The 20,083-nt window shown below is 40.0% G+C and overlaps 2 protein-coding genes across 2 annotated transcripts; one reads left to right on the top strand and one right to left on the bottom strand.

Moving 5' to 3' along the window:
* The first annotated feature begins 463 nt into the window (after positions 1–463).
* Positions 464–6,498, top strand: zdhhc15b (zinc finger DHHC-type palmitoyltransferase 15b). The gene is made up of 11 exons (XM_038700239.1): positions 464–619; positions 1,076–1,102; positions 1,211–1,305; positions 1,420–1,540; positions 1,863–1,932; positions 2,231–2,263; positions 2,349–2,469; positions 2,669–2,801; positions 3,008–3,134; positions 3,466–3,584; positions 4,428–6,498. The coding sequence occupies exons 1-11, from the start codon at positions 502–504 to the stop codon at positions 4,469–4,471; spliced, it is 1,008 nt and encodes a 335-aa protein (XP_038556167.1). The 5' UTR covers positions 464–501; the 3' UTR covers positions 4,472–6,498.
* Positions 6,407–20,051, bottom strand: uprt (uracil phosphoribosyltransferase (FUR1) homolog (S. cerevisiae)). Its single transcript, XM_038700240.1, has 8 exons — positions 19,829–20,051; positions 19,502–19,732; positions 17,595–17,637; positions 17,438–17,507; positions 17,171–17,233; positions 8,702–8,863; positions 7,906–8,004; positions 6,407–6,830 (listed from the first exon to the last, which is right to left on the bottom strand). Exons 2-8 carry the CDS (start codon positions 19,729–19,731, stop codon positions 6,724–6,726), a joined length of 774 nt encoding a protein of 257 aa, XP_038556168.1. The 5' UTR covers position 19,732; positions 19,829–20,051; the 3' UTR covers positions 6,407–6,723.
* Positions 20,052–20,083: the final 32 nt, after the last annotated feature.

Raw genomic sequence — 20,083 nt, 5'->3', positions numbered from 1 at the left:
CCTGAAATTGCTCCTAGTGTACAGTATGAAGGTTTATGTGAGGAAATAAAATGAAAGCTGCTTTGTAGAAAAAGACTTTCAAAGTACGCCTGAGTGTGGAAATGGCAGGGATATTGAAAGGATTTCATTGTTTTGAGTGATTTTTCTTTCTTAATAAATGTGTAACAAATTTGTCAATGAACTAAACAGAATATTTCAGGGTAGATGGGAGTTTGCCATGGCTTTAGGTTTCCCTAAATTTTTTCCTTTTTTATCCTAAGAAAGTATATTCTAGTATATATTCATTTATTTTAACAGTACTATTATATCAACAGTTATATTACTATAATACTGTAATAAAAATGATCATTCTACATAATCAAGCCAGAGTCCTTGATTATGTAGAATGATCATTTTTATTATTTATCTGGCTCTGGGAGTGCGGTGAATCGCTCGCCGATGTCACTGATGGATAAATCCCAGGAATGGTAGTCGAGCGCAGAGACGAACAGAAGGTGGAACATGGCTCTCTCCAGAGGTTTGAGATGCTGTCAAAGGGTTTTCTCCTGGATACCTGTGCTTATAATAACCTCCGTCGTGTTGTGGTCATACTACGCCTACGTATTTGAGCTATGTCTTTGTAAGTATGAGAAACTGTGTGCGTTTGTTGTGATTGAACGTTAAACTGGATACGTCGCAGATTGCCGCACAGCAGTGTTGACTAAAATAACGTTAAAGAGAGAGCAGGAGCTAGCAAACTAGGCGGAAGTGGTTTAGGGTGTGTGCTTTTTATTTGGTTAACGTAACATTAAGCTTTTTAAAAAGAAGAAAGTCACACTTAATTTAATCTCTCGTCGCCACTTAGGTCAATGTTAACTCTGTATTTATACAAACACAGGCTATTGTTGTGCCTCTTAGCTACTACAACCTGTCAGTCAACCTGGCTAGTGGTGTTAGCCAATAAATGTTGTTCCTCTTTTGAATAAACAAACTACTGTTACTGGACACTGTTAGCTACACTGTTAGATACACTGTTGCTGGTCTCTGGCAGACGGCTTGTATTTTTATTATGCCATATTGTCTTGTTTTTTTACAGTTACACTCACCAACCCCTTTGAAAAAGGTGAGTTATCCACTATTTTTCTGCTACAAGCATTGCGTGTGCTGCTAAACAATGCATTAAGTTTGTTTTGAGGTTGTTTTGTAAATTACTGTTGTTTTGTGCTTGCAGTGGCCTATCTACTGGTATTTCATGTTTGCTTTGTGATGTTCTCCTGGACCTACTGGAAGTCCATATTCACCCCTCCTGCATCACCATGCAAAAAGGTCTGTAAAGGATGACAGGCTGACCATAATGTTATTGGTTTATTGTACCAAATAATACATTTATATTGTAATAACAAATTTGGTGCTGATCATGTTGCATGTTTGTTACCCTAGTTTCAGCTGTCGTACTCAGACAAGCAAAGATATGAGATGGAAGAGAGGCCTGATGCTCAGAAGCAAATCCTGGTTGAGATCGCAAAGAAGCTGCCCATCTTTACTCGAGCTCAATCTGGAGGTCAGTAGTCCTGTCAAGTAATTTAATATTCCCCCCCCTGCACTGATATTATTTCATATTCATTTATTTGCCATATCTCAAAATCACAGAGCATCACCACAGTCCGTCATCTCGCACATAATCTGTGTGCGTTGAAAGCAAGCAGGCGAGGGCAATTAGCTGTGTGTGTGCTCCTCAGCATCCCCATCCAGAGCAATCAGCCAATGTATCTCTTTCATTAGTGCTGATTGCTAAGACTAAGTGTTCTAGGCTGAAGGAAGTGAATAAAGGGTGAGCTCAGCTCGAATGTCGTTCATTCAACTAGCCATCTTCCTGTCTCCAGCTATCAGGTTCTGCGACCGCTGCCAGGTACTGAAGCCTGACCGCTGTCACCACTGCTCAGTTTGTGAAACGTAAGTCGCTCTTTCCTTCTCAATCCATTAATCTAGAGAGATTGCCCTAGGCAAGGAGACATTTGTTGGCCCAGGGACTGTTGTGATAATTAGGTGTTGCTTTGTTGGCACGCTGTCTTCCAGTAAGAATATCTTAATGATCAATCCGAGCAGAAGTTTACCAAAAGGAATCAGCAGACCGCTGTCAGAATATGTAGAGAAGGTTGTATTAAAAGTTGGACTGGAAGACAAACTGAAATATAAGTTTTATGTCTGAAATTGGATTAAGGTATTTACTATTTTTGTTTTTCTTATAAAGATGTGTCTTGAAGATGGACCATCACTGTCCCTGGTAAGCATTAACTAAGCCTTGACTTCCCTGTTTAGAAGAATTTATGCTTTCATTTTGTTCTGACACCAGAATTTCTTTTTCTTAGGGTAAACAACTGTGTGGGATTTTCAAACTACAAGTTTTTCCTGCTTTTCTTGTCCTACTCCATGCTGTACTGTGCGTTTATTGCTGCAACAGTCTTTCAGTATTTCCTCAAATTCTGGGTGGTGAGTGTCATTAGTCTAAATTATCATTCGTGCTCAACATCTTGCAATGGAGTCATATGACAAATTTGACTGCACATAGTCCGCAGCACTGTTGTAATTCCACAGGAACAGAGAACTAAACCCTCTGTCTTGAGCTGTACCTTTCTTTATAGTCCACCATTTTTCTCAAGTTTCTAGTTCTCCTGTTTCTCTCTCCCAGGGGGACTTGCCAAATGGGCCCGCAAAGTTCCATGTCCTCTTCCTCATGTTTGTGGCGATCATGTTCTTCGTCAGTCTCATGTTCCTCTTTGGCTACCACTGTTGGTTGGTGGCCAAGAACCGATCCACTTTAGGTGAGGGTTTACATATTTATTCCAAAACTCCTTAGTTTTGCTCATTATGATGCTCTCTTACTACCTGAGTGACTTACGAATTATTTGCTGGGTGGAGCTCTCTTGTTAGGAATGTAGGTGTTGAAATCGATGTAGCTTGACAAGCAGATGTGGAGAATTGAACCATGAAGACATATTCTGACCCACAGTTGTTTTTCATTTTCTAGAAGCCTTCTCAGCTCCAGTTTTTGTCAGTGGACCAGACAGAAATGGTTTCAATGTCGGCATACGCAAAAACCTACAGCAGGTATTTGGCGAGGATCGAAGACTGTGGTTCATCCCTGTTGTCACAAGGTGAGTAAAATGCATAATTAGCTGATTCTGTAATGTTTAGACTTGGCCCTATGAAAGTAATTTGGTTTGCAATAGATACTGCAATACTGGACCACAGAATAATAATACCATACAACAGAAATACCCATAACAATTAAAATAATCATTTATATAATAATAAAACAGGGAACAATCTAAAGGTGATTGCCTGCAGAATGTGTTGTTTTAGCAACGTTGGAGCTAATGAACAAAATGTAGAATGAGGGACTGGATGAGTGGATGGGACTAGGTACTGTGATGGCCATGGATCCTTAACTAGCTTCCATCTACTTTTGTGCAATGTACATGTCAGCCAAGGGAATGGCCACTACTTCCCCTTGAAGAATCGTAGTTCTGAATCCCAGAACCCCTTATTAGCTAATGAGGACATGTGGGAGGAGTCCGATGATGGCTCTGAAGAAGGAAGCCCGGGTGAGTCACTTTAATTTTATAGTTGATATAGTTAGTTAGTTTAGTCTGTTCTCTGTAGTTCAGAGAATACTTTTCTATAAATTACACCTGAATCAGCAACTTTTAAAAAAATTAAAAAATTAGACAGTATTTGCAAGTATTTGTCAGCCTGGACAGGTGTCACCTGATAAACCCTATCAATATTTCTGAGTAGCAGTTTCTTAAGAGTTTGTCTAACCTCAATAAATTTGCTGTTTTTTTGTGTACATTTTCAGTACAATAAATATAACACATAATCTGTAAAAAATATGTATTTTAAACTTTTACATGAACTATTTCTGTAAAAGTTTGACTGGTACAAGCAGAATTTGATTATGTGCTCTGAATTTGTTGTTTCAAAATTGTTTTGTCTTGCCTCGCAGCACTTCTATAGACACTGGTTTTATTTGCAAGTAAAAGCCTTTCTTCAGTACACAATGTTTACATGATTTGAAAGACTTGGATGTGAAATTGTGGCTTCGAAAGAGTTTTTGTATTTAGTATAACAGTTTTTTAAAACTACTTTTAAATTAAATTAAAACTAATTAAGGCATCATTATTGAATTTCAAATAGAGCAACCTAATGTCCCACTATAATCATCATCGTGATAGCATAACCAGTGCTGCTAATGAGATTATTAAGCTACAATAAATAATGCCAACCAAACTAGTCAATAGTCAACCAATGCACTTGTCTTCACATAAAATGTGAAACTTCATATTTTGCTACCACCTGGTGGTCATGTGCGACATAATGTACAAGCTGAATCAGCTACAACACTCTCACGTACTGAATTTTCTTTTTTTTTTTCTCCCCTATTCCAGCTGAAGAACAAGACCCCTCTGTTACCATAGAGATGGAGGAATAGTAATTGAATGTACAGACAATTTACCCAGGTACACAGGATGTAGATTACCATCGCTATTTACCACGAGGCAAATGCATTCCAAATCATGTGGATGTTCAGACACTAGGAAAGAAATTCTGAAGGGGGCCAAACGTGTGGATTTGGATTGTCATTGCTACTTTCACCCTGGTGTTTAACACATTGATGTATAGAGAAATTCAATGGACACCCAGTAGCATCATCTCTCATGGACAACAGTATCAGTTTGATTCAGGGGGAAAAAAACATAAAAAGTATACTGCTGTTTATCATGGGTTGTGTATCCCTTCCTCTGGTTGTTCATCTCAAGGCACTGACCTCTGTGGGATTATAAATTACTGTTAGTCGAAAAGCCTCTGTCTGGCACTGTACTATTTTGTATGCCTCTGTTTCAGTGTTTGGCCGTGAGTTTACAGTGTTGCACCTTAGTGCTTGGTCTGTGCAGGATGGTATCTGAATTGACCTCATACTCATTTTGCTCTGGAGGTCTCTTGTAATGATTGAGTTGTCTGGCCTCTAACAGTTTGGGTCTTGGAGCATATCATCAGACTTTACTTTTTTCCCCCTGTAAACATTAACCACAGTAGAATACCTGAATTAACCGGCGCCTTATTAATACATTTATTCTTGTGTTTTGGGAGTCCATTTCTCCTAAGAATGTATCCAGTGACCTGCTTGTGAGTGGGCCGTGCCAACATTTTTGGCACATATATATACGAAAGAACCTCCAATTATGCTTTAATAAAAAATTTCAGCATTGATAGAGTTAAAATACCATTACCAATGTCTGATCAGACTGGTGACAATAATAAAAAACAAAACTAGCAAAGTATTATGGCCGACGTAACGTTCATCATTTTTCTGTGACGTGATATCCTGAATACACTGTATATCATGACCTAGAAGGTGTTGGCTACATTGTTGACCTAAAAATCAGTTGGATTATTTATGTCTGTGGTGAGCATAGGAGATATACTGTGGTTGACATTTAAAAAAAATATATATATTACAATCTTGTTTTCTACCATATCGGCCATTCGTGATAGGAAAGTGAAGTGACATTTGCTTTAGTCATAGGCACAAAATCATACATAGAAGTTTTTTGGGTCTATTTTCACTTTTGATCTTTTTAAACATGCAGATAACTGTACATAAATATAGTAGGACTGATCCTCATCCACTGGTTGGTAGAGGTCAGCGGCCTTCTGCAATATGATGTTCTAAATTTTTTCTACCTGTGTTTATGTATTTGAAATTTTTAATACCAGTAAAACAGATTCTCCTCACCAAGACTGTTTTGGTTTATGGACTTGTGTATTTAGCCAGCGTACGTTAGTTGAAACCATTTCTGTAATTGAGTAAACCCATTTATTCAGCGTGAGAAAAAAGTTGGGCCTTTATCAAACCCTGATGCTGTGTGATGTTGACACTTTAACTTCATCAGATCTGTTTTTGTCCTGTGTTGGGTAAGCCAAATCAAATGCTTAGAAATACATAGCATAAAATTCAAAACTCATTGATTAAAACAGTTTATCTTGGGTATGATTCAAGGTTTGAAAGCATGTATAAAATGTTAGGAAAGATGTGAATGTTGTGTTTCATGTAGTCTTGTGTCTATTTATTGTTATAATAATATACATTTTATCTGTGTATTGAGTTTACTGATTCATTACTGCTGGAGGCAGTGTCTGTATATTTTGCTCCATTAAGTGACACTTTAAAGATACAAAGCAATTTCCTTTTATCAGAAAGTAGGATATTTATAACATGAGACGATGACAAATTATACCCAGTTTGCAGACAGGAGTTCAATATTGCTAGAGCACATCCAGTGTGATCCCTTTTGAATTGTCGGAGTATGTGACTGTGGCCCTTTTTCAACACCTCTGAAACACCAAAAGTACTGATACCGTTTCATTTGCTTTTCTGTCTGTTAACAAATATAAATTCTTTATTTTCCATCAGTTGTTGTAACATGCAAAATAAAACAATTCAAGTTGAACTCTTTATATGGTTCAGTGTTCAGTTCTCTTTCTTTAGCATGAGCACACACCGCAGAAACACATGATAATAAATACAACCGCTCAGATTAATCATTTTGTTTCAGTTTAGGACCTCTGGAGATAAAGTAGCAGTATTTGGCACAACAAGGAGAACATGAGATACATTTAAATTAACAAGACAAAATATACTCAAAGCAATTTGCAGATCATGTTCCTCATGTTGTCCTCGATTCAGTCAGTGCCAAAGTACCTCTGTCCAAAATGTGTCGGAGCCACTGGATGAACCTCAGTGGTCAAGATGGTGATATCTGGGAACTCCTGTATAATGGATTTGGCTCCTAGGAGAAAAGTAAAAAGGTGTAAGACAAGGTATAAGATAAAAACATTTCAAACCATTCGATATCGATAATTATCACGATAAATGTCAAAATTATTATTTCTTTCAAGTTTAAAGGCAAATTTTTGCCCCAGAATGAAAGGAAAATTAAAGGACGAGATGGTTAATTGTGTGGTTAAACTATACTTTACACTTGATGCCAACAGTGGATCACTTCACATATCTGTGGTAGAACATTCAAAACAATTATGATAAAATATTTTTTTCAAAAAATGTGATTAACTCTTTCAGTCCCTTTTCCTCAACAAATAAACATCAATAGAAATATTTAGTGCTAATTCGTTCATGATTCTTATGAATTCAATCAAATACTTTGATAAATTGATGATATATTGAACATTTGTTATGTTATTAAGGAAGATTATATTGCGATAATTATCATTATTGTTTTATTGCCCAGCCTTATGTTACACTTAAGATGAAGTGTTTAAATCAAAGAAATCCAGCATTGCTGCTGCTGTTAGGAAATGGTGAACAACATTGTGGTTGAAAGTGACGCCAAAGCAGCTTGAGAAACTATCGGCCAAAATCAAACTTATTTTCTAAATACAGAGTTCGCCAATTTTAAGCCTTTCGGCAAATGCAGACACACAAGGCTGTTTCAAAGCCATTGTCTTGAGGGTGGTGTGTGAGTAAAGTCTGTGGGATTATTACAAACTCTAGGAAGCATTACAGGGCTTGTTTTGGTAACGTGCCTTGTGAATTGAATATTTCTTTTGTTAAGTAGAAATTTTGGTTCAACGATGGCACTACAAGAAAGGTCAAGGGGTTAAACAAATCCTTCCCTGAGAAACCATGAATATTCACATTAAATGTAATGACAATCTGCATAGAATAAAACTACTATTAAAAGTCGACAAATTACTCCATACTTTCCAATAAATGAAATCCTTTAAAAAAGGGCAATGATACAACAGGAGTGGAGAGGAGATTGGAGACATGTTGTGAACTGGTGGGTAAACAAAAGTTAATTGGTGATGAGCTGCAGTTGCAGTGAACTAGCTGAGGTGGTATACCATGAGGCGTGGAGAAGAGGCTGAGGAGGATAATATGCCTGGGCTGGACACCGTGCTCGATCAGAACCCTCACTGCCTCAATCACAGTGTTCCCTGTACCTGCAGACACAGAACATTTGAGGTTTGACGTTTGCCTCACATTCCGACGTCACTTTATTTACAGAAACAAAGCGTTCATTTGAAACCTGCTCACTCACTTCATTAGGTTAACAATGCAACATGATGTTTTTGTATTATTACCTGTGCAACAAACAGCCTTGACTGTTTGTTGAAAAAAAGGTACTGAGTTGTGTGCTGATTGATCTGCCCATGAATCTGGGCACTTGGCAGGCTTTCATTTCTGACCCTGTTAGCATGAATCAGTGTAACCATATGTTCCATCATTCGGACATAATAAAACATACCTTCAACCTTGCTTGGTCTCCATCTTATTTTTTTCAGAAACCAAGAGCAGAAAAATGCTGCTTTGTGACATTGGGAAACCAGGACTATTAAGATACTATTTTTGTTGGCCCTCATTATGCTATTCAGCAGCTTGGTGGCCATCTCCCAGGCAGTGTATAATTTCCCATGAGGGCTATAATTATCAGAACAGTGTGAATGGGCCAGTGTGATGTGGAAATGCAGATGTGCCGGTAAAGGTCAACTCAAGGGAGATTTCTTAGAATGAATAAATACATGAAACTGTTTTTACATTTGCACAAAAATAGACATCTCTTGACATTTACATGCTATTGAGGGCGGTAAACTGGAGTCATCAGTGAGATAAACTGCGCTTAGCCCTCTTGTCACTTACTAAGGATGGGGTACATGAGCAGCACTTTTCTTCTGTACACATCTGGAGGGAACTTGGCATAGTAGACCTTGGCTTTCTGTGTCTCCTCATCACTCTGGATGAGGATCTTGCCAATCCGGATGGAGCGGCAGCAGTCCCGGAGACCCTGCTCCATGGCCTCACCTGTGGGGAGACACAAAGGGGCACAACTGCACATAAACTTGAAGACATTCTATCTATTAGGGATAGGAATCACTAAGGGGCCTTAGATATAATATTCACAAAATCACAATACTTCAGGTTCTGTTGCGGTTCCCTATTGGTTTGTGACATTCAGAATATTGTGATTTATAACTTTTTTAACCTCAAATAACAATAAACCTGTTACAGTATCTCACAAAAGTGAGTACAACCCTCACATTGCTATGGCAACCAGCTTTTTTTGGATTAAAGAGCAGCAGACCACGATCCATCCAGCCCAAACAACTGGACCAGGCGCCATGGCGGGTGCGGTGATCGCTCAGAGGAGAGGAAAGGGAGCCAAAAGAGGAGCCATGCTGGCCCAGCTTGGACTTAATTCTGCTCCTAAATAACCGGTCTGGACAAAATGACCCAAAATATTGACCAAGCAACGGAATTCAGACTTGGCAGGTGGTCTATGTTCTGAGCTGTGAGTGCAAGACATCGGCAAGATGAGAGTAAGTGGACTCTACATCGATGATGCCTGGTGCACAAACGCAGTCACGATGGACTTTGTTTCCCAAATGTCAGACTGTTTATTGGGAAGATGAAAGTTTCATGTTATCACCTGGTTGCCAGTGTTTACATTCACCCCAAAAGGCAAATTCAAAAAATGCATACGTGTATGTATATGTATATAAATAACTGTATTGTTTTTACCATATTTTTAATATAGGCCTACACTTAATTATACACTGAATAAAATTATATATGCAATACTTTTGTTTTTGCCCCCATTCATCATGAGCTAAACTCTGGTGGACATTCCTGCAGTCAGCATGCCAATTGCTTGCTCCCTCAAAACCTGCGACATCTGTGGCATTGTGCTGTGTGATGGAATTGCACATTTTCAAGTGGCCTTTTATTGTGGCCAGCCTAAGGCACACCTGTGCAATACCCATGCTGTCTGATCAGCATCTTGATATGCCACACCTGTGAGGTGGATGGAGTATCTCGGCAAAGGAGAAGTGCTCACTAACACAGAATTTGACAGATTTGTGAACAATATTTGAGAGAAATAGGCCTTTTACTGTACATAGAGAAAGTCTTAGATCTTTGAGTTCAGCTTATGATGAACGGGGGCAAAAACAAAAGTGTTGCGTTTATAATTTTGTTAAGTGTATGTTGTGTGTGTAGCATGAAGGAACTACAAATTTCGTTTTGTTATGCAGCCTTGTGCTGTATAATGACTAATAAACAACATTGTACCTTGTAGTAAATATTTGATTCTATCTTTTCATGTGACAACACTGAAGAAATGACACTTTGCTACAATGTTAAGTAGTGAGTGTACAGCTTGTTTAACAGTTTAAATTTGCTGTCCCTTCAAAATAACACATCACTCAGACATTAATGTCTAAACCACAGGCAACAAAAGTGAGTACACCCCTAAGTGAAAATTTCCAAATTGGGCCCAATTAGCCATTTTCCCTCCCCATTGTCATGCGAGTTGTTAGTGTTACAAGGTCTCAGGTGTGAATGGGGAGCAGACAGTGTAGGATGGAGTTGTAGCAGCGGAGGTGTTTTTGTCTGAAGATAAAACCCCAACACAACATGTCTCAGCAACATTGCTCTTGTGTCCATGAGCATGCGATGCACATTAGAATAGCTTAAAACTTCAGTGTTTTCCCATAGTTTCATGTGAGCTTTAGATTAATGTTTTCGTGTTGCTTGTGGTGGTCATGGTCAGGGGGGTCCTCCGCAATAAAATTTTACTCTTTCCAATGACAGATATGTAATTTCACATCATATTGGGCCATTATTTTCACCATATCTCCAAACAAATAGTTGGAAAAGCTAGAGCAGATAATAAATAACTATTTATGATGCTCCACAGTGATTTTACATTTATGGCACACCATGTTTTGCGCATCACCCCCTAAGCCTCAACGGCAGGAAAACGCTGTTAATATGACCTCAGAATCATTATAGATACGATTGTTCATGTTTGCCTTTTGTGTCTTCATTTAACAGCCTTCGACATTTATCTGTATAGACATTAATATAAAAAAAAGGGAACATGAGAAACCACCTCCCTTCTCAGGTGCATTAAATTATTTGCACATTAAAATCCAAAAGGAAACGTCTCCTCATTAGCTTAACAGTACTAGTTTGCATGACTTATTTGCTTTTCTAACCTCAGCTCCTCCAGTCACCACCATCCTTTCTTTTCCTAACAACCAGTTTTTCAGTCTCACCTGAAAATTAGATTAATAATTGAATCAGTCTGTACAGGACAGAGCTGTAGGCTACGCCAGTTTACCCTGATGTTCTCAACAGTGGACAAGTAGGCAGTAATAAAATACAGCTACCAGTTATTTTCTATAAATTGAGGTAATGTTCAGTTACATAGCAGCCAAAAGACGCAGCCTAGACTACTGTTTAAGATTCCCTGCTCTGCTGCACAGTCTGAAGGGGAGGAGAGATGTTTGCTAGCGCTAAGAGGCTTCACTTTTCCAGCAGGTGGGAAAACAACAGACAAACTTTTCTTGGTCTTGAGAAGCAGACACACTGTAACTGACACAGTAGGCTACATTTACTGCCAGAATATTTCCTCCGCTCGCGTTCACCGTCACTTTCTGCCACTCGGACAATCAAACACTCGCTACGCACCTCCGGATTCCTCACAGGACTTACGCTGCTCTTATAACACCATCTGTCATGTAGATGTTCTGTATAGAACTAGGAGAGGAATCGAGCCAAGCATTGAGTGTTGCCATGCTCGCACAATGTGCGAGTGAAAACATTTGTAGCGCATAGTTTAATGATCGTGGCAAATTTTAGTAGCGGCGGTCATGATACAGCAGCGGCGCACCGCCACTCCTGAAAGCGTATAGGGGAAACACTGGCAGTTGTGTTAAATTTGGTGTGATCGCTCCCACACTCCCTCATACTGGTCACTGGAAGTTCAACATGGCACTTTATAGCAAAGAGGATCTAAATGTCCTCTACATAAAGATGGCCTAGGCTATAAGAAGATTTCCAAGACCCTGAAATTGAGCTGCAGCATAGTGGCCAAGACCATACAGCGGTTCAACAGGACAGGTTCCATTCAGAACATGGTCGACCAAAGAAGTTGACTGCACGTGCTCAGCGTCATATCCAGAGGTTGTCTTTGGGAAACGCCGCACACTGCATGAGCAGAGCATGATCCCCTCCCTTCGGAGACTGGGCCGCAGGGCAGTATTCCAACATGATAATGACCCCAAACCGGGGCCTTGGAGCGACTTTGAACTTGGGGGGTGACGCTGAAATGCTAGGGGGTTCGTTTTTTTATTTATTTTTTTAAATAAAGCACTTAAATAGTTGATAGATAAATAGTCTGCAAATAGTTGTATTATTTTTCTCTATTCTTTTTAATATTATATAACTTGCATTGTCTATTCCATATTTATATATTTCTACATTTATTTATGACAACTGTATGTTTGTCTACGTGTAGCAACTTATCACCAAACAAATTCCTCATATGTGTTAAACACTACTTGGCAATAAAGCTCCTTCTGATTCCGATTCTGATTAAATGCTCATTTCTAATGACTTTTGAAAACAGAATGTACTTATTATGGCTGAAAGAGGGTCTTTGTTGTGACAGAGGTTGGAGAACAGACTGGAGAGGGGAGATTATGAAAACTCGAAGAGGGAGAGGGTCAGAGAGAGGGAGTATAATATAACTAGAACAAAACCAACTACATACCATAAAAACCATGGAACAGCTGCTAGTTAATGTAGCCACAGTACTAATGTATTTAGTTATCCTGGTGTTACACTTGAAACGTTGATGACATGGCATTGGAATAACAAAGTCTTTTTACTACGTGAGTTTTAGAAATACTACGTCTAGTAGCTAGCCATACAACTTAGAAGCTCGTCCTCCTCAGTTATTTCTGCTCCTGTGACCTCTGACCTCTTCCTCCTAAAATACTGCAGGATGCTCGTCTCTCTGTGAACATTTTGACTACTTTCAAATTGTTTATGGACACGTAGCAGAGACACATACACACCTCATGGCACAAGTTTTTAAGGTCAAGGATGGTCACAGACGGAGGCAAAAAAGTGGCCCAGGAGTTTGTCCCTGGTCAACCCGCTCTCCAGACAAAGCATTTATTGGGGCCTCTGGGTATTTAGAGACCTTTATTCCTGCATTCTTGCGATTTTTTATGCAAGTAGAGTACATAACTAAATGAGCCATTGAAATACATTTTCAAAACTACAAACATCCCTCTGACACTCCTAAAGTAAAGTAATCACTTCAGCTGAGCCCTTGAGTAGATAACTAAATAATCCATATCATCATCAATCTTACCATAAACTGCTGCTGTGGACTGTGCTGGCTTTGACTCTGTTCTGCTCTTGCCCTCATCTCTGCTGTCTGTCTCATGTTCTCCGTGTCAGCGCTAGTACTGGTGCCGCTGGCCAGTGGTGGGTAGAGTACTCAAAGTCTTTACTCAAGAAAAAGTACAATTACTCCCATAAAAAGGAAAAGAAAAAAATGACAAACCTACTCATGTATAAATATAATATATTTCATCTGCTGTTCATCAGGTTTGTTCCCTAGAAACAACATGGTTATTTCTAGGGAATGCAATTTGCTTTGCTGGTTGATTATCTTTAGCTATTTCTGTTTAATAATTATTTTTCTTTTTAAATCTCCATGAATGTGTTGATAAGATCACTTTAAAATATCAGCTTGCAGCCCAGCCGACTTTTGTTGCCTGTATCTTTTATTATGGACATGTAGCCAACCAAACCACCTGCTTTGCAGCAGCACAGGCAGCCAAAAAAATCTGATTATTCCTAAAGCATCTAAATAATCTTTGCAACGCAAAGAATTATTGTGGCAGTAACATGGAGAAGCTCGTTGTTGAAGCAGGTAAACCGACATACAGAGGAAGCTGTGCGTCATGCGTAAAGCCCAACAGGACTGTTTTACCATATTTTCTCTCTGCGCATCTCAAAAATGATTGTTTCCTGAATAAATAACAGCTGGTAGCTGCTGAGTGAAAGCCAAGATTTGTGTCACCGGCGACATTCTGTTTATCGACACATCTTTTCGATAACAGGATTCTGTTGTTGAAAATGGATGTTACAGTGTGAAGTTTACGTTTTCTCTGCAGAGACTAAAGACGCTTTTAATGCGCCGTTAATGGAAAGTGAAAGTAGGTGCCGGCTGGCTTGTTAAAGAGCGACGCAGGCTGCTTTCCAACAGGCCACCAGTGCTATGGTGTGGCTCACTGGATTTCAGTTGTTTCAGTAGAACAATAAAGCCTTGAACTGAAAAGGTATTTGCCTGATTTTCTAAATGTTTGCATCTGCCCAGCTCATTCATATCTCTTCTGCAGTAACTGTGTGCACACAGCCTGGCTGACTGCTCATTTCGGTTAAGGATGCCTATTGCAGATTACAGACTGGTGAAGTTATGAAGGTATGAATGGAAAATGTAGCGAAATTAAAAGTAAATTACTGGCCCACAGAAAATACTGGAGTAAAGAGTAAAAGTAGGCTACAGTTTAAAAAAGGAATGTGAAAAGGTGCCAATTACTTTTTTTATTTTATTTATTAATTTTGCAAAATTACGTTAGTTGTAACAAGTCACTACCCACCCTGCAGCAGGCGTACTCACTGCTGTCTTTAGGTACAAAAAGAACAGCACAAAATAAACATAATATTGAGGCACTTTGCCGCACCTGCTTGAGCAAACTTTTCAGCACCACATTTGCCTTCTGTTGCATTCTATAGGCCACATGATTTCTGTCCGCGTTTTAACCGTTTAATCATATCTGATGCAGAGTGTATGACTGATTGATTAACTATTCACTCAAACCGCCTGGCTATGATCAATCTCCAAAATCGCCGAAAAAAGTGAGGGGGACAAAACATAGGGGGGGGGGGGGGGGGGCATGTCCCCTCATGTATAATGGCTCCTACGCGTATGCCCCAAACACACCTCCAAGACGACCACTGCCTTGCTAAAGAAACTGAGGGTAAAGGTGACGGACTGGCCAAGCAAATCTCCACCTAACCCTATAGAGCATCTGTGGGGCATCTTCAAACAGAAGGTGGAGGAGCGTACATCCACCAGCTCCGTGATGTTGTCATGGAGGAGTGGAAGAGGACTCCAGTGGCAACCTGTAAAGCTCTGGTGAACACCAAACCCAAGAGAGTTAAGCGGGGGCGTAGCTAGACTCTCAGCACAGTGGACCACCTACTACCAGGTCATTTAAACCAAGTATACATGACCCCGGACTCACTCGGAAAAGTCCACTGAGTCCATCTGCGTCGCTGCTGCCAGAGCTGATCGCAGCCTTTCTAGTCAATGTTTGTGCTCAAACCAGAAGCACTGCAGTGCGTCCCAGAAGCGTCCCAGCATCAAGCAGCACAGAGCAGATGAACCGGGCAGCAAGTCAGACACAAAAAACGGCAGAGAATCCAGTCAATTTTCAAAATAAAATACCCAGTACAGAATTCTGATTGGATATCAACAATGAACACAGTTAGACAAAAAGAAACGCACTAATCACCAAAATCTAAATGTGTCAGCAAAATCTGGCAGGCAACACGTCTTTATTCTGAAATGCTCCCTGTGGTAGTTGCTAGATGCACCTGTCACGACGAGGAACAAAATTGGGTCATAAAGAGCTTTGAAGAAGGTAGTAGAAGCACAAAAAGGACATTTTAAAAACAAGTCAGTAACATGCGGCAGGCGACATGCTCCGCTGCTGAAATGCTTCTGTGTCTTCCAGTGGACTTTGACGGCATAAATAAACCATTGCACAAACGCAGCCTACGTCCGTCCCTCACAATTCTCATGATGCATGAGGATGAAGGGAGTTTTGTTAAAATGTGCTAATAAGTTTGCCATTTGCTTGAAATACAAATGTTACTTTATGATTTATGCTTATTAAAACGTGTCTCCTTAGAATATAGTATTTTTTGTTGGTAACTGTCATTCTTGTGATAGTTTACCATTGAAACCATGAGTGAAGGGACTGGTTCATTTGATAACAGCTGCTGAATTCTCTCGGTACAGCGAAGCTGCATGTAGCGCAGTTGTTCATCCATGTCGACAACAATCAACTGACCAAACTTCATGGCCCACGTAGGGGGGCCCCCTACCAGCCGGGGCCCTTCGTCAGCCGCACCCATGCTACCTCTGCTTATGGAGTTAAGGCAGTGCTGGAAAATAATGGTGGCCACACAAAATATTGACACAATGGGCCAAATTTTGACATTTTTGCTCAGGGTGTACTCACTTTTTTTGCCAGCAGTTTAGACATTAATGGCTATGTGATGTGTTATTTTGAGGGGACAACAAAATCACAGTTATACAAGCTGTACATTCACTACTTTACATTGTCGCAAAGTGTCATTTCTTCAGTGTTGTCATATGAAAAGATATAATCAAATATTTACAAAAATGTGTGTAAAAATGAGTGTGTAAATGTAGACACTTACAGAAGACACTTCTGTATGTCTCTGAACACAAAGTCAACTGTGTGTGCAAAGGTCTACATAGCCCACCATTCTATAAACATGCACAGTGCAATGGACAACACACAGTATATTCACAGAACACACCGGACGCACCACATAGAGAGTACAAGTACAGAAGCCTGGATTTACTGATCTAAGGAGCAAATGTGATAAAATCGCTGCTTTTCTGGGATGCTGTTGTGTTACTCAGAAATAGGACAGCGTTGTGTCCTGACATGTTGATAAGCGCCAACCCACAAGGACATGTCAGGATTCCACTGTTGTTTGGACTGGCATAGAAAACAATAGGCGCGGGTGTTGCACACTGCCTATGGTGTGTTGCCTTTAAGATGAAGTATTTGAGCTTTGTGTCCAACAAGCCCACGTTTCACATTTTACAGCCGTTTATACAGGTTTTGCAGTAACTGCATTAAGGTTGTGCATTTGACAGTCTCATTAAATCTGAAGGACAAAGAACAAGCGAGTTACTTCTGCTGACGCCTTCAGAGAACATGCTCTGCAAAGTACAGAAATGTATGTTTCAATGTCAGAGTTAACATTATTCTATTGTACTATTTAGTATTAACATGATCAATCAATTCCACTGAGAGAAAAGAAAAGACAAAAAGCGTGTGATCCAGAGCACAGAGTAGCCTGGCCTGATGAATATGTGCAGAGCACGAGTGCACAAATCACATATGCATGGAAGATAAAATACATGCCCTCACAAAGGAAAGACTCTAATTTGGTAGGTGAGCTATGGCAGGTTAAACTTACCACTCCTCATTATGCTGACTCCACAGTTGCCTCTTTCAAACTTGACACCTTCATACTTGTACCCTGAGGGGGGGAAACAAATCACAAGTAGCTGCTCACATACATGCCGGAGTCCTACACTTATTTTTGCATTTATGTTATGATAATTGGCCAGCTCTATCGAGTTTTGTCAGGGGTGGGTTGGGGGAGGGGGTTGTACATGTTGGAGCTCAGATTCAACCTTTAAACCTAAACGTTGACTTTGTTGTTAGAGAAGGAGATCCTCACCTGTCGGCGTAGTCACAGTGCACTCTGAGTAGGGGAGCTGATTCAGACCCTCTTCAACTACAAGTCTGATCTGTTGTTGGAGACAGAAAAAGCTTACAGCATGTAGCTTATAAACATACACACATGTACAATATGTAGTATTAAGTCATGATCTTACCAGTCGATCAGCACAAAACACAAAGTCCCCTCTGCTAGTTGTCCTGAAAATACAAATATAGCCATTTGATTTAATCGTTCAGGATGTACTTTTCACCCAGGATGAACCAAACCCACATTTTCTCTCCTGTTATGATACATAAGATAAATGTACCGTATTGGCCGATAGCGGGCAATGATCCTATATCTATAGATCTCTTTTCATTTCAAATCTTTACTTCACTGTGTGGAGGTGATTGGGATCATTCCTCTGTTTAAGGTAAGGTAAAACACAAAACCTCCTAACAGTAAGTCGAGATGTTCATTCACCAATATTCTTTTTATGCTTGTGCAAAATATTACATTAAATCATTGTAGAGGGTTTATAGCATAAACAGAATAGTGACTAAGAAACAGTGTTTAACTCCTTAAGATCCAGTTTCCTTTCTTTTATCCTTTAAAGGATAATTTCAGTATTTTTAAACCTGGGCTATATTTTTACATATTTTGGTGTCGAAAAGATTTTTTGGTACAAAAAGATTTAGAATCCGAGCAGTAGGGAAGTTGTTGCAGGAAGCGTGAGTCAGAGTTGGTGAGAACAGTTTGTTGTGTTAAAGTAAAGTTTGGAAATTAAATCTTGCTAGCAGCTCCTCTATGTACACAACAAACTCTTTTCCCTTATTTCCACCAGCAAGAATTGTCTTTGAGTGAGATTTGTGTTTCTTATTAAAAACAAAGGGTGTCATCGGGTGTCACACGTAGGGATCCTTTCCATGATATTGTCAGACACCTGGTATAACAATCTGAAGCACTTTTGTGGAAGGAATTTTGACGGGCACAATTTCCCCAAAGGAATATCTTGTAGCTACTGCAGTTGGTTTGCGGCTGCCGGCTGAAGCCAGTTTCAGAAACATTTTGTACCCACTAGCACGGTGCAAAGTTAGCTTTTTTGTCCACCGGCCAAAGGGCTAGTGAATGTTTAGAGAGTACCAGCCACTCAATAGATGACCGTTGTTTTTTTACCCACCAGACCAAATCGACCAGACATTTGCATAATTTAGCAATTGGCCGGTGCTAATTTTGCATCCTGCCTACAAGTCATTTCGACAACAAAATTAAAGTCTTACTCAAGGATAAATTCTCTCTTGTGAGTGGGGACTTGTTGCAGGAAGACGACTGTGGAAACACGAGAGGGGACTTTATTTCCAAACCATTCTCACCAACTCTGACTCACGTTTCCACAGGTGTTTCCTCCAACAACTCGCCTACTGCACGGATTCCAAAACCACCTACTAGTCATTCCGACACCCCAATCTTTAAGTAGCTTTAAAAGGTAGGAAAGTAATTTTATTCCACACTGTCTTGACAAAACAACATCCACTGTATATCCTTTATCAGCTTGTTCCAGACTATAAACAATGTGATGTTAACACTGAGTGAAATAGTATTAAAGCTGCATCATTTTTTGACGTTTCCATTAACTGTCCCGCTGGCAAGACAGAGGTTAACCTTGATCAGTCACATACCCTGTGTGATAAATACCATGGTTTCATTAAATCAGGATCAGTACTGATACCCATCAGATTGATTGCATATTTCTGATACAGTTATATGAGACTATACTGCATAGGACTTTAATTACGATAAAGGTATGTTGCCTTTTTCTATTTTTAATTTTTTCAGATTCTGGAGTGAAATGACCAATTAATAAATGCTTCTTCTGCTTGGCAATCATATTCATATCAGGTGGTGATGGTGCAGTGGATAAGACACATGCCTTTGGTGTGAGAGACCTGGGTTCAAGTTCACTGTGACCCCCCCCCCCCCCCCCCCACACACACACACACACACACAGATTAGATGCAATATGCTAAGTGAGCAGCAGATTGGTTGAGATCTGTATGTCATGATAGGAGAGTGGGGACTCACTTGTCTCTGATTATGGTCTGTAATTCACGGATCTGGTCATTCAGAGGGAGCAGTTTAAGCTGAGGTCCCAGGTTATCTTGGCTGTCAGGCTGTATGGTGGCATCAGTGGGTTCAGAGTTGGACAGCACCGCAGGCACAGTGCTGTTGGCGCTGTTAGCAAATCGCACTTGCTTCATTGGGTGCTCCTGGCCACTGCTCACATTGTTCAGCTGCTGATTGTGGCATGGCATCCTGAGCACGAGATCAAGGGGTTTTCTCTTAAAACTGTGCTAAAGCCAGATGGCGTTTCTTGACCTAGCGACCCACTTAACTGGCGGTTTAGGTTACCTTGACAAAGACGACAACGTGTTCTTCCTTTGGCTGCGACTTGTGTTTTTAAGTGAGGTTCTCCGATTCACGCAGCTACAGCATATCAACTGCCAATTAGGACCACATCCACAAACCGTTAGACAACAAATAACGTCGTGTTATGAAGAAACTAGCGGCTGATATCTCATTAAAAATGTAGCACGCTTGCTAGCTTTGACAGCGTTGATGAAGACCGGATGTGACGTCCCCGGCGTGTTGACTAACCGCCTTCCT

Source organism: Micropterus salmoides, unplaced genomic scaffold (genome assembly GCF_014851395.1).
Source record: "Micropterus salmoides isolate LMB-PRFRI ecotype aquatic unplaced genomic scaffold, ASM1485139v1 Ms_hic_scaffold_5, whole genome shotgun sequence".
NCBI classification, from domain to species: Eukaryota; Metazoa; Chordata; class Actinopteri; order Centrarchiformes; family Centrarchidae; genus Micropterus; species Micropterus salmoides.
This window is presented reverse-complemented; position numbering and strand designations above follow the sequence as displayed.

Excerpts from the sequence above, each read along its gene's own strand:
- zdhhc15b (XM_038700239.1), top strand. The coding sequence starts at position 502 with ATGGCTCTCTCCAGAGGTTTGAGATGCTGTCAAAGGGTTTTCTCCTGG. Across the intron at positions 620-1,075 it reads CGTATTTGAGCTATGTCTTT|TTACACTCACCAACCCCTTT; the intron begins GTAAGTATGAGA and ends GTTTTTTTACAG. Across the intron at positions 1,306-1,419 it reads CTGCATCACCATGCAAAAAG|TTTCAGCTGTCGTACTCAGA; the intron begins GTCTGTAAAGGA and ends TTGTTACCCTAG.
- uprt (XM_038700240.1), bottom strand. The coding sequence starts at position 19,731 with ATGCCATGCCACAATCAGCAGCTGAACAATGTGAGCAGTGGCCAGGAG. Across the intron at positions 17,508-17,594 it reads TGTTTTGTGCTGATCGACTG|ATCAGACTTGTAGTTGAAGA; the intron begins GTAAGATCATGA and ends CTCCAACAACAG. Across the intron at positions 6,831-7,905 it reads CCTCTTCTCCACGCCTCATG|GAGCCAAATCCATTATACAG; the intron begins GTATACCACCTC and ends CTTTTCTCCTAG.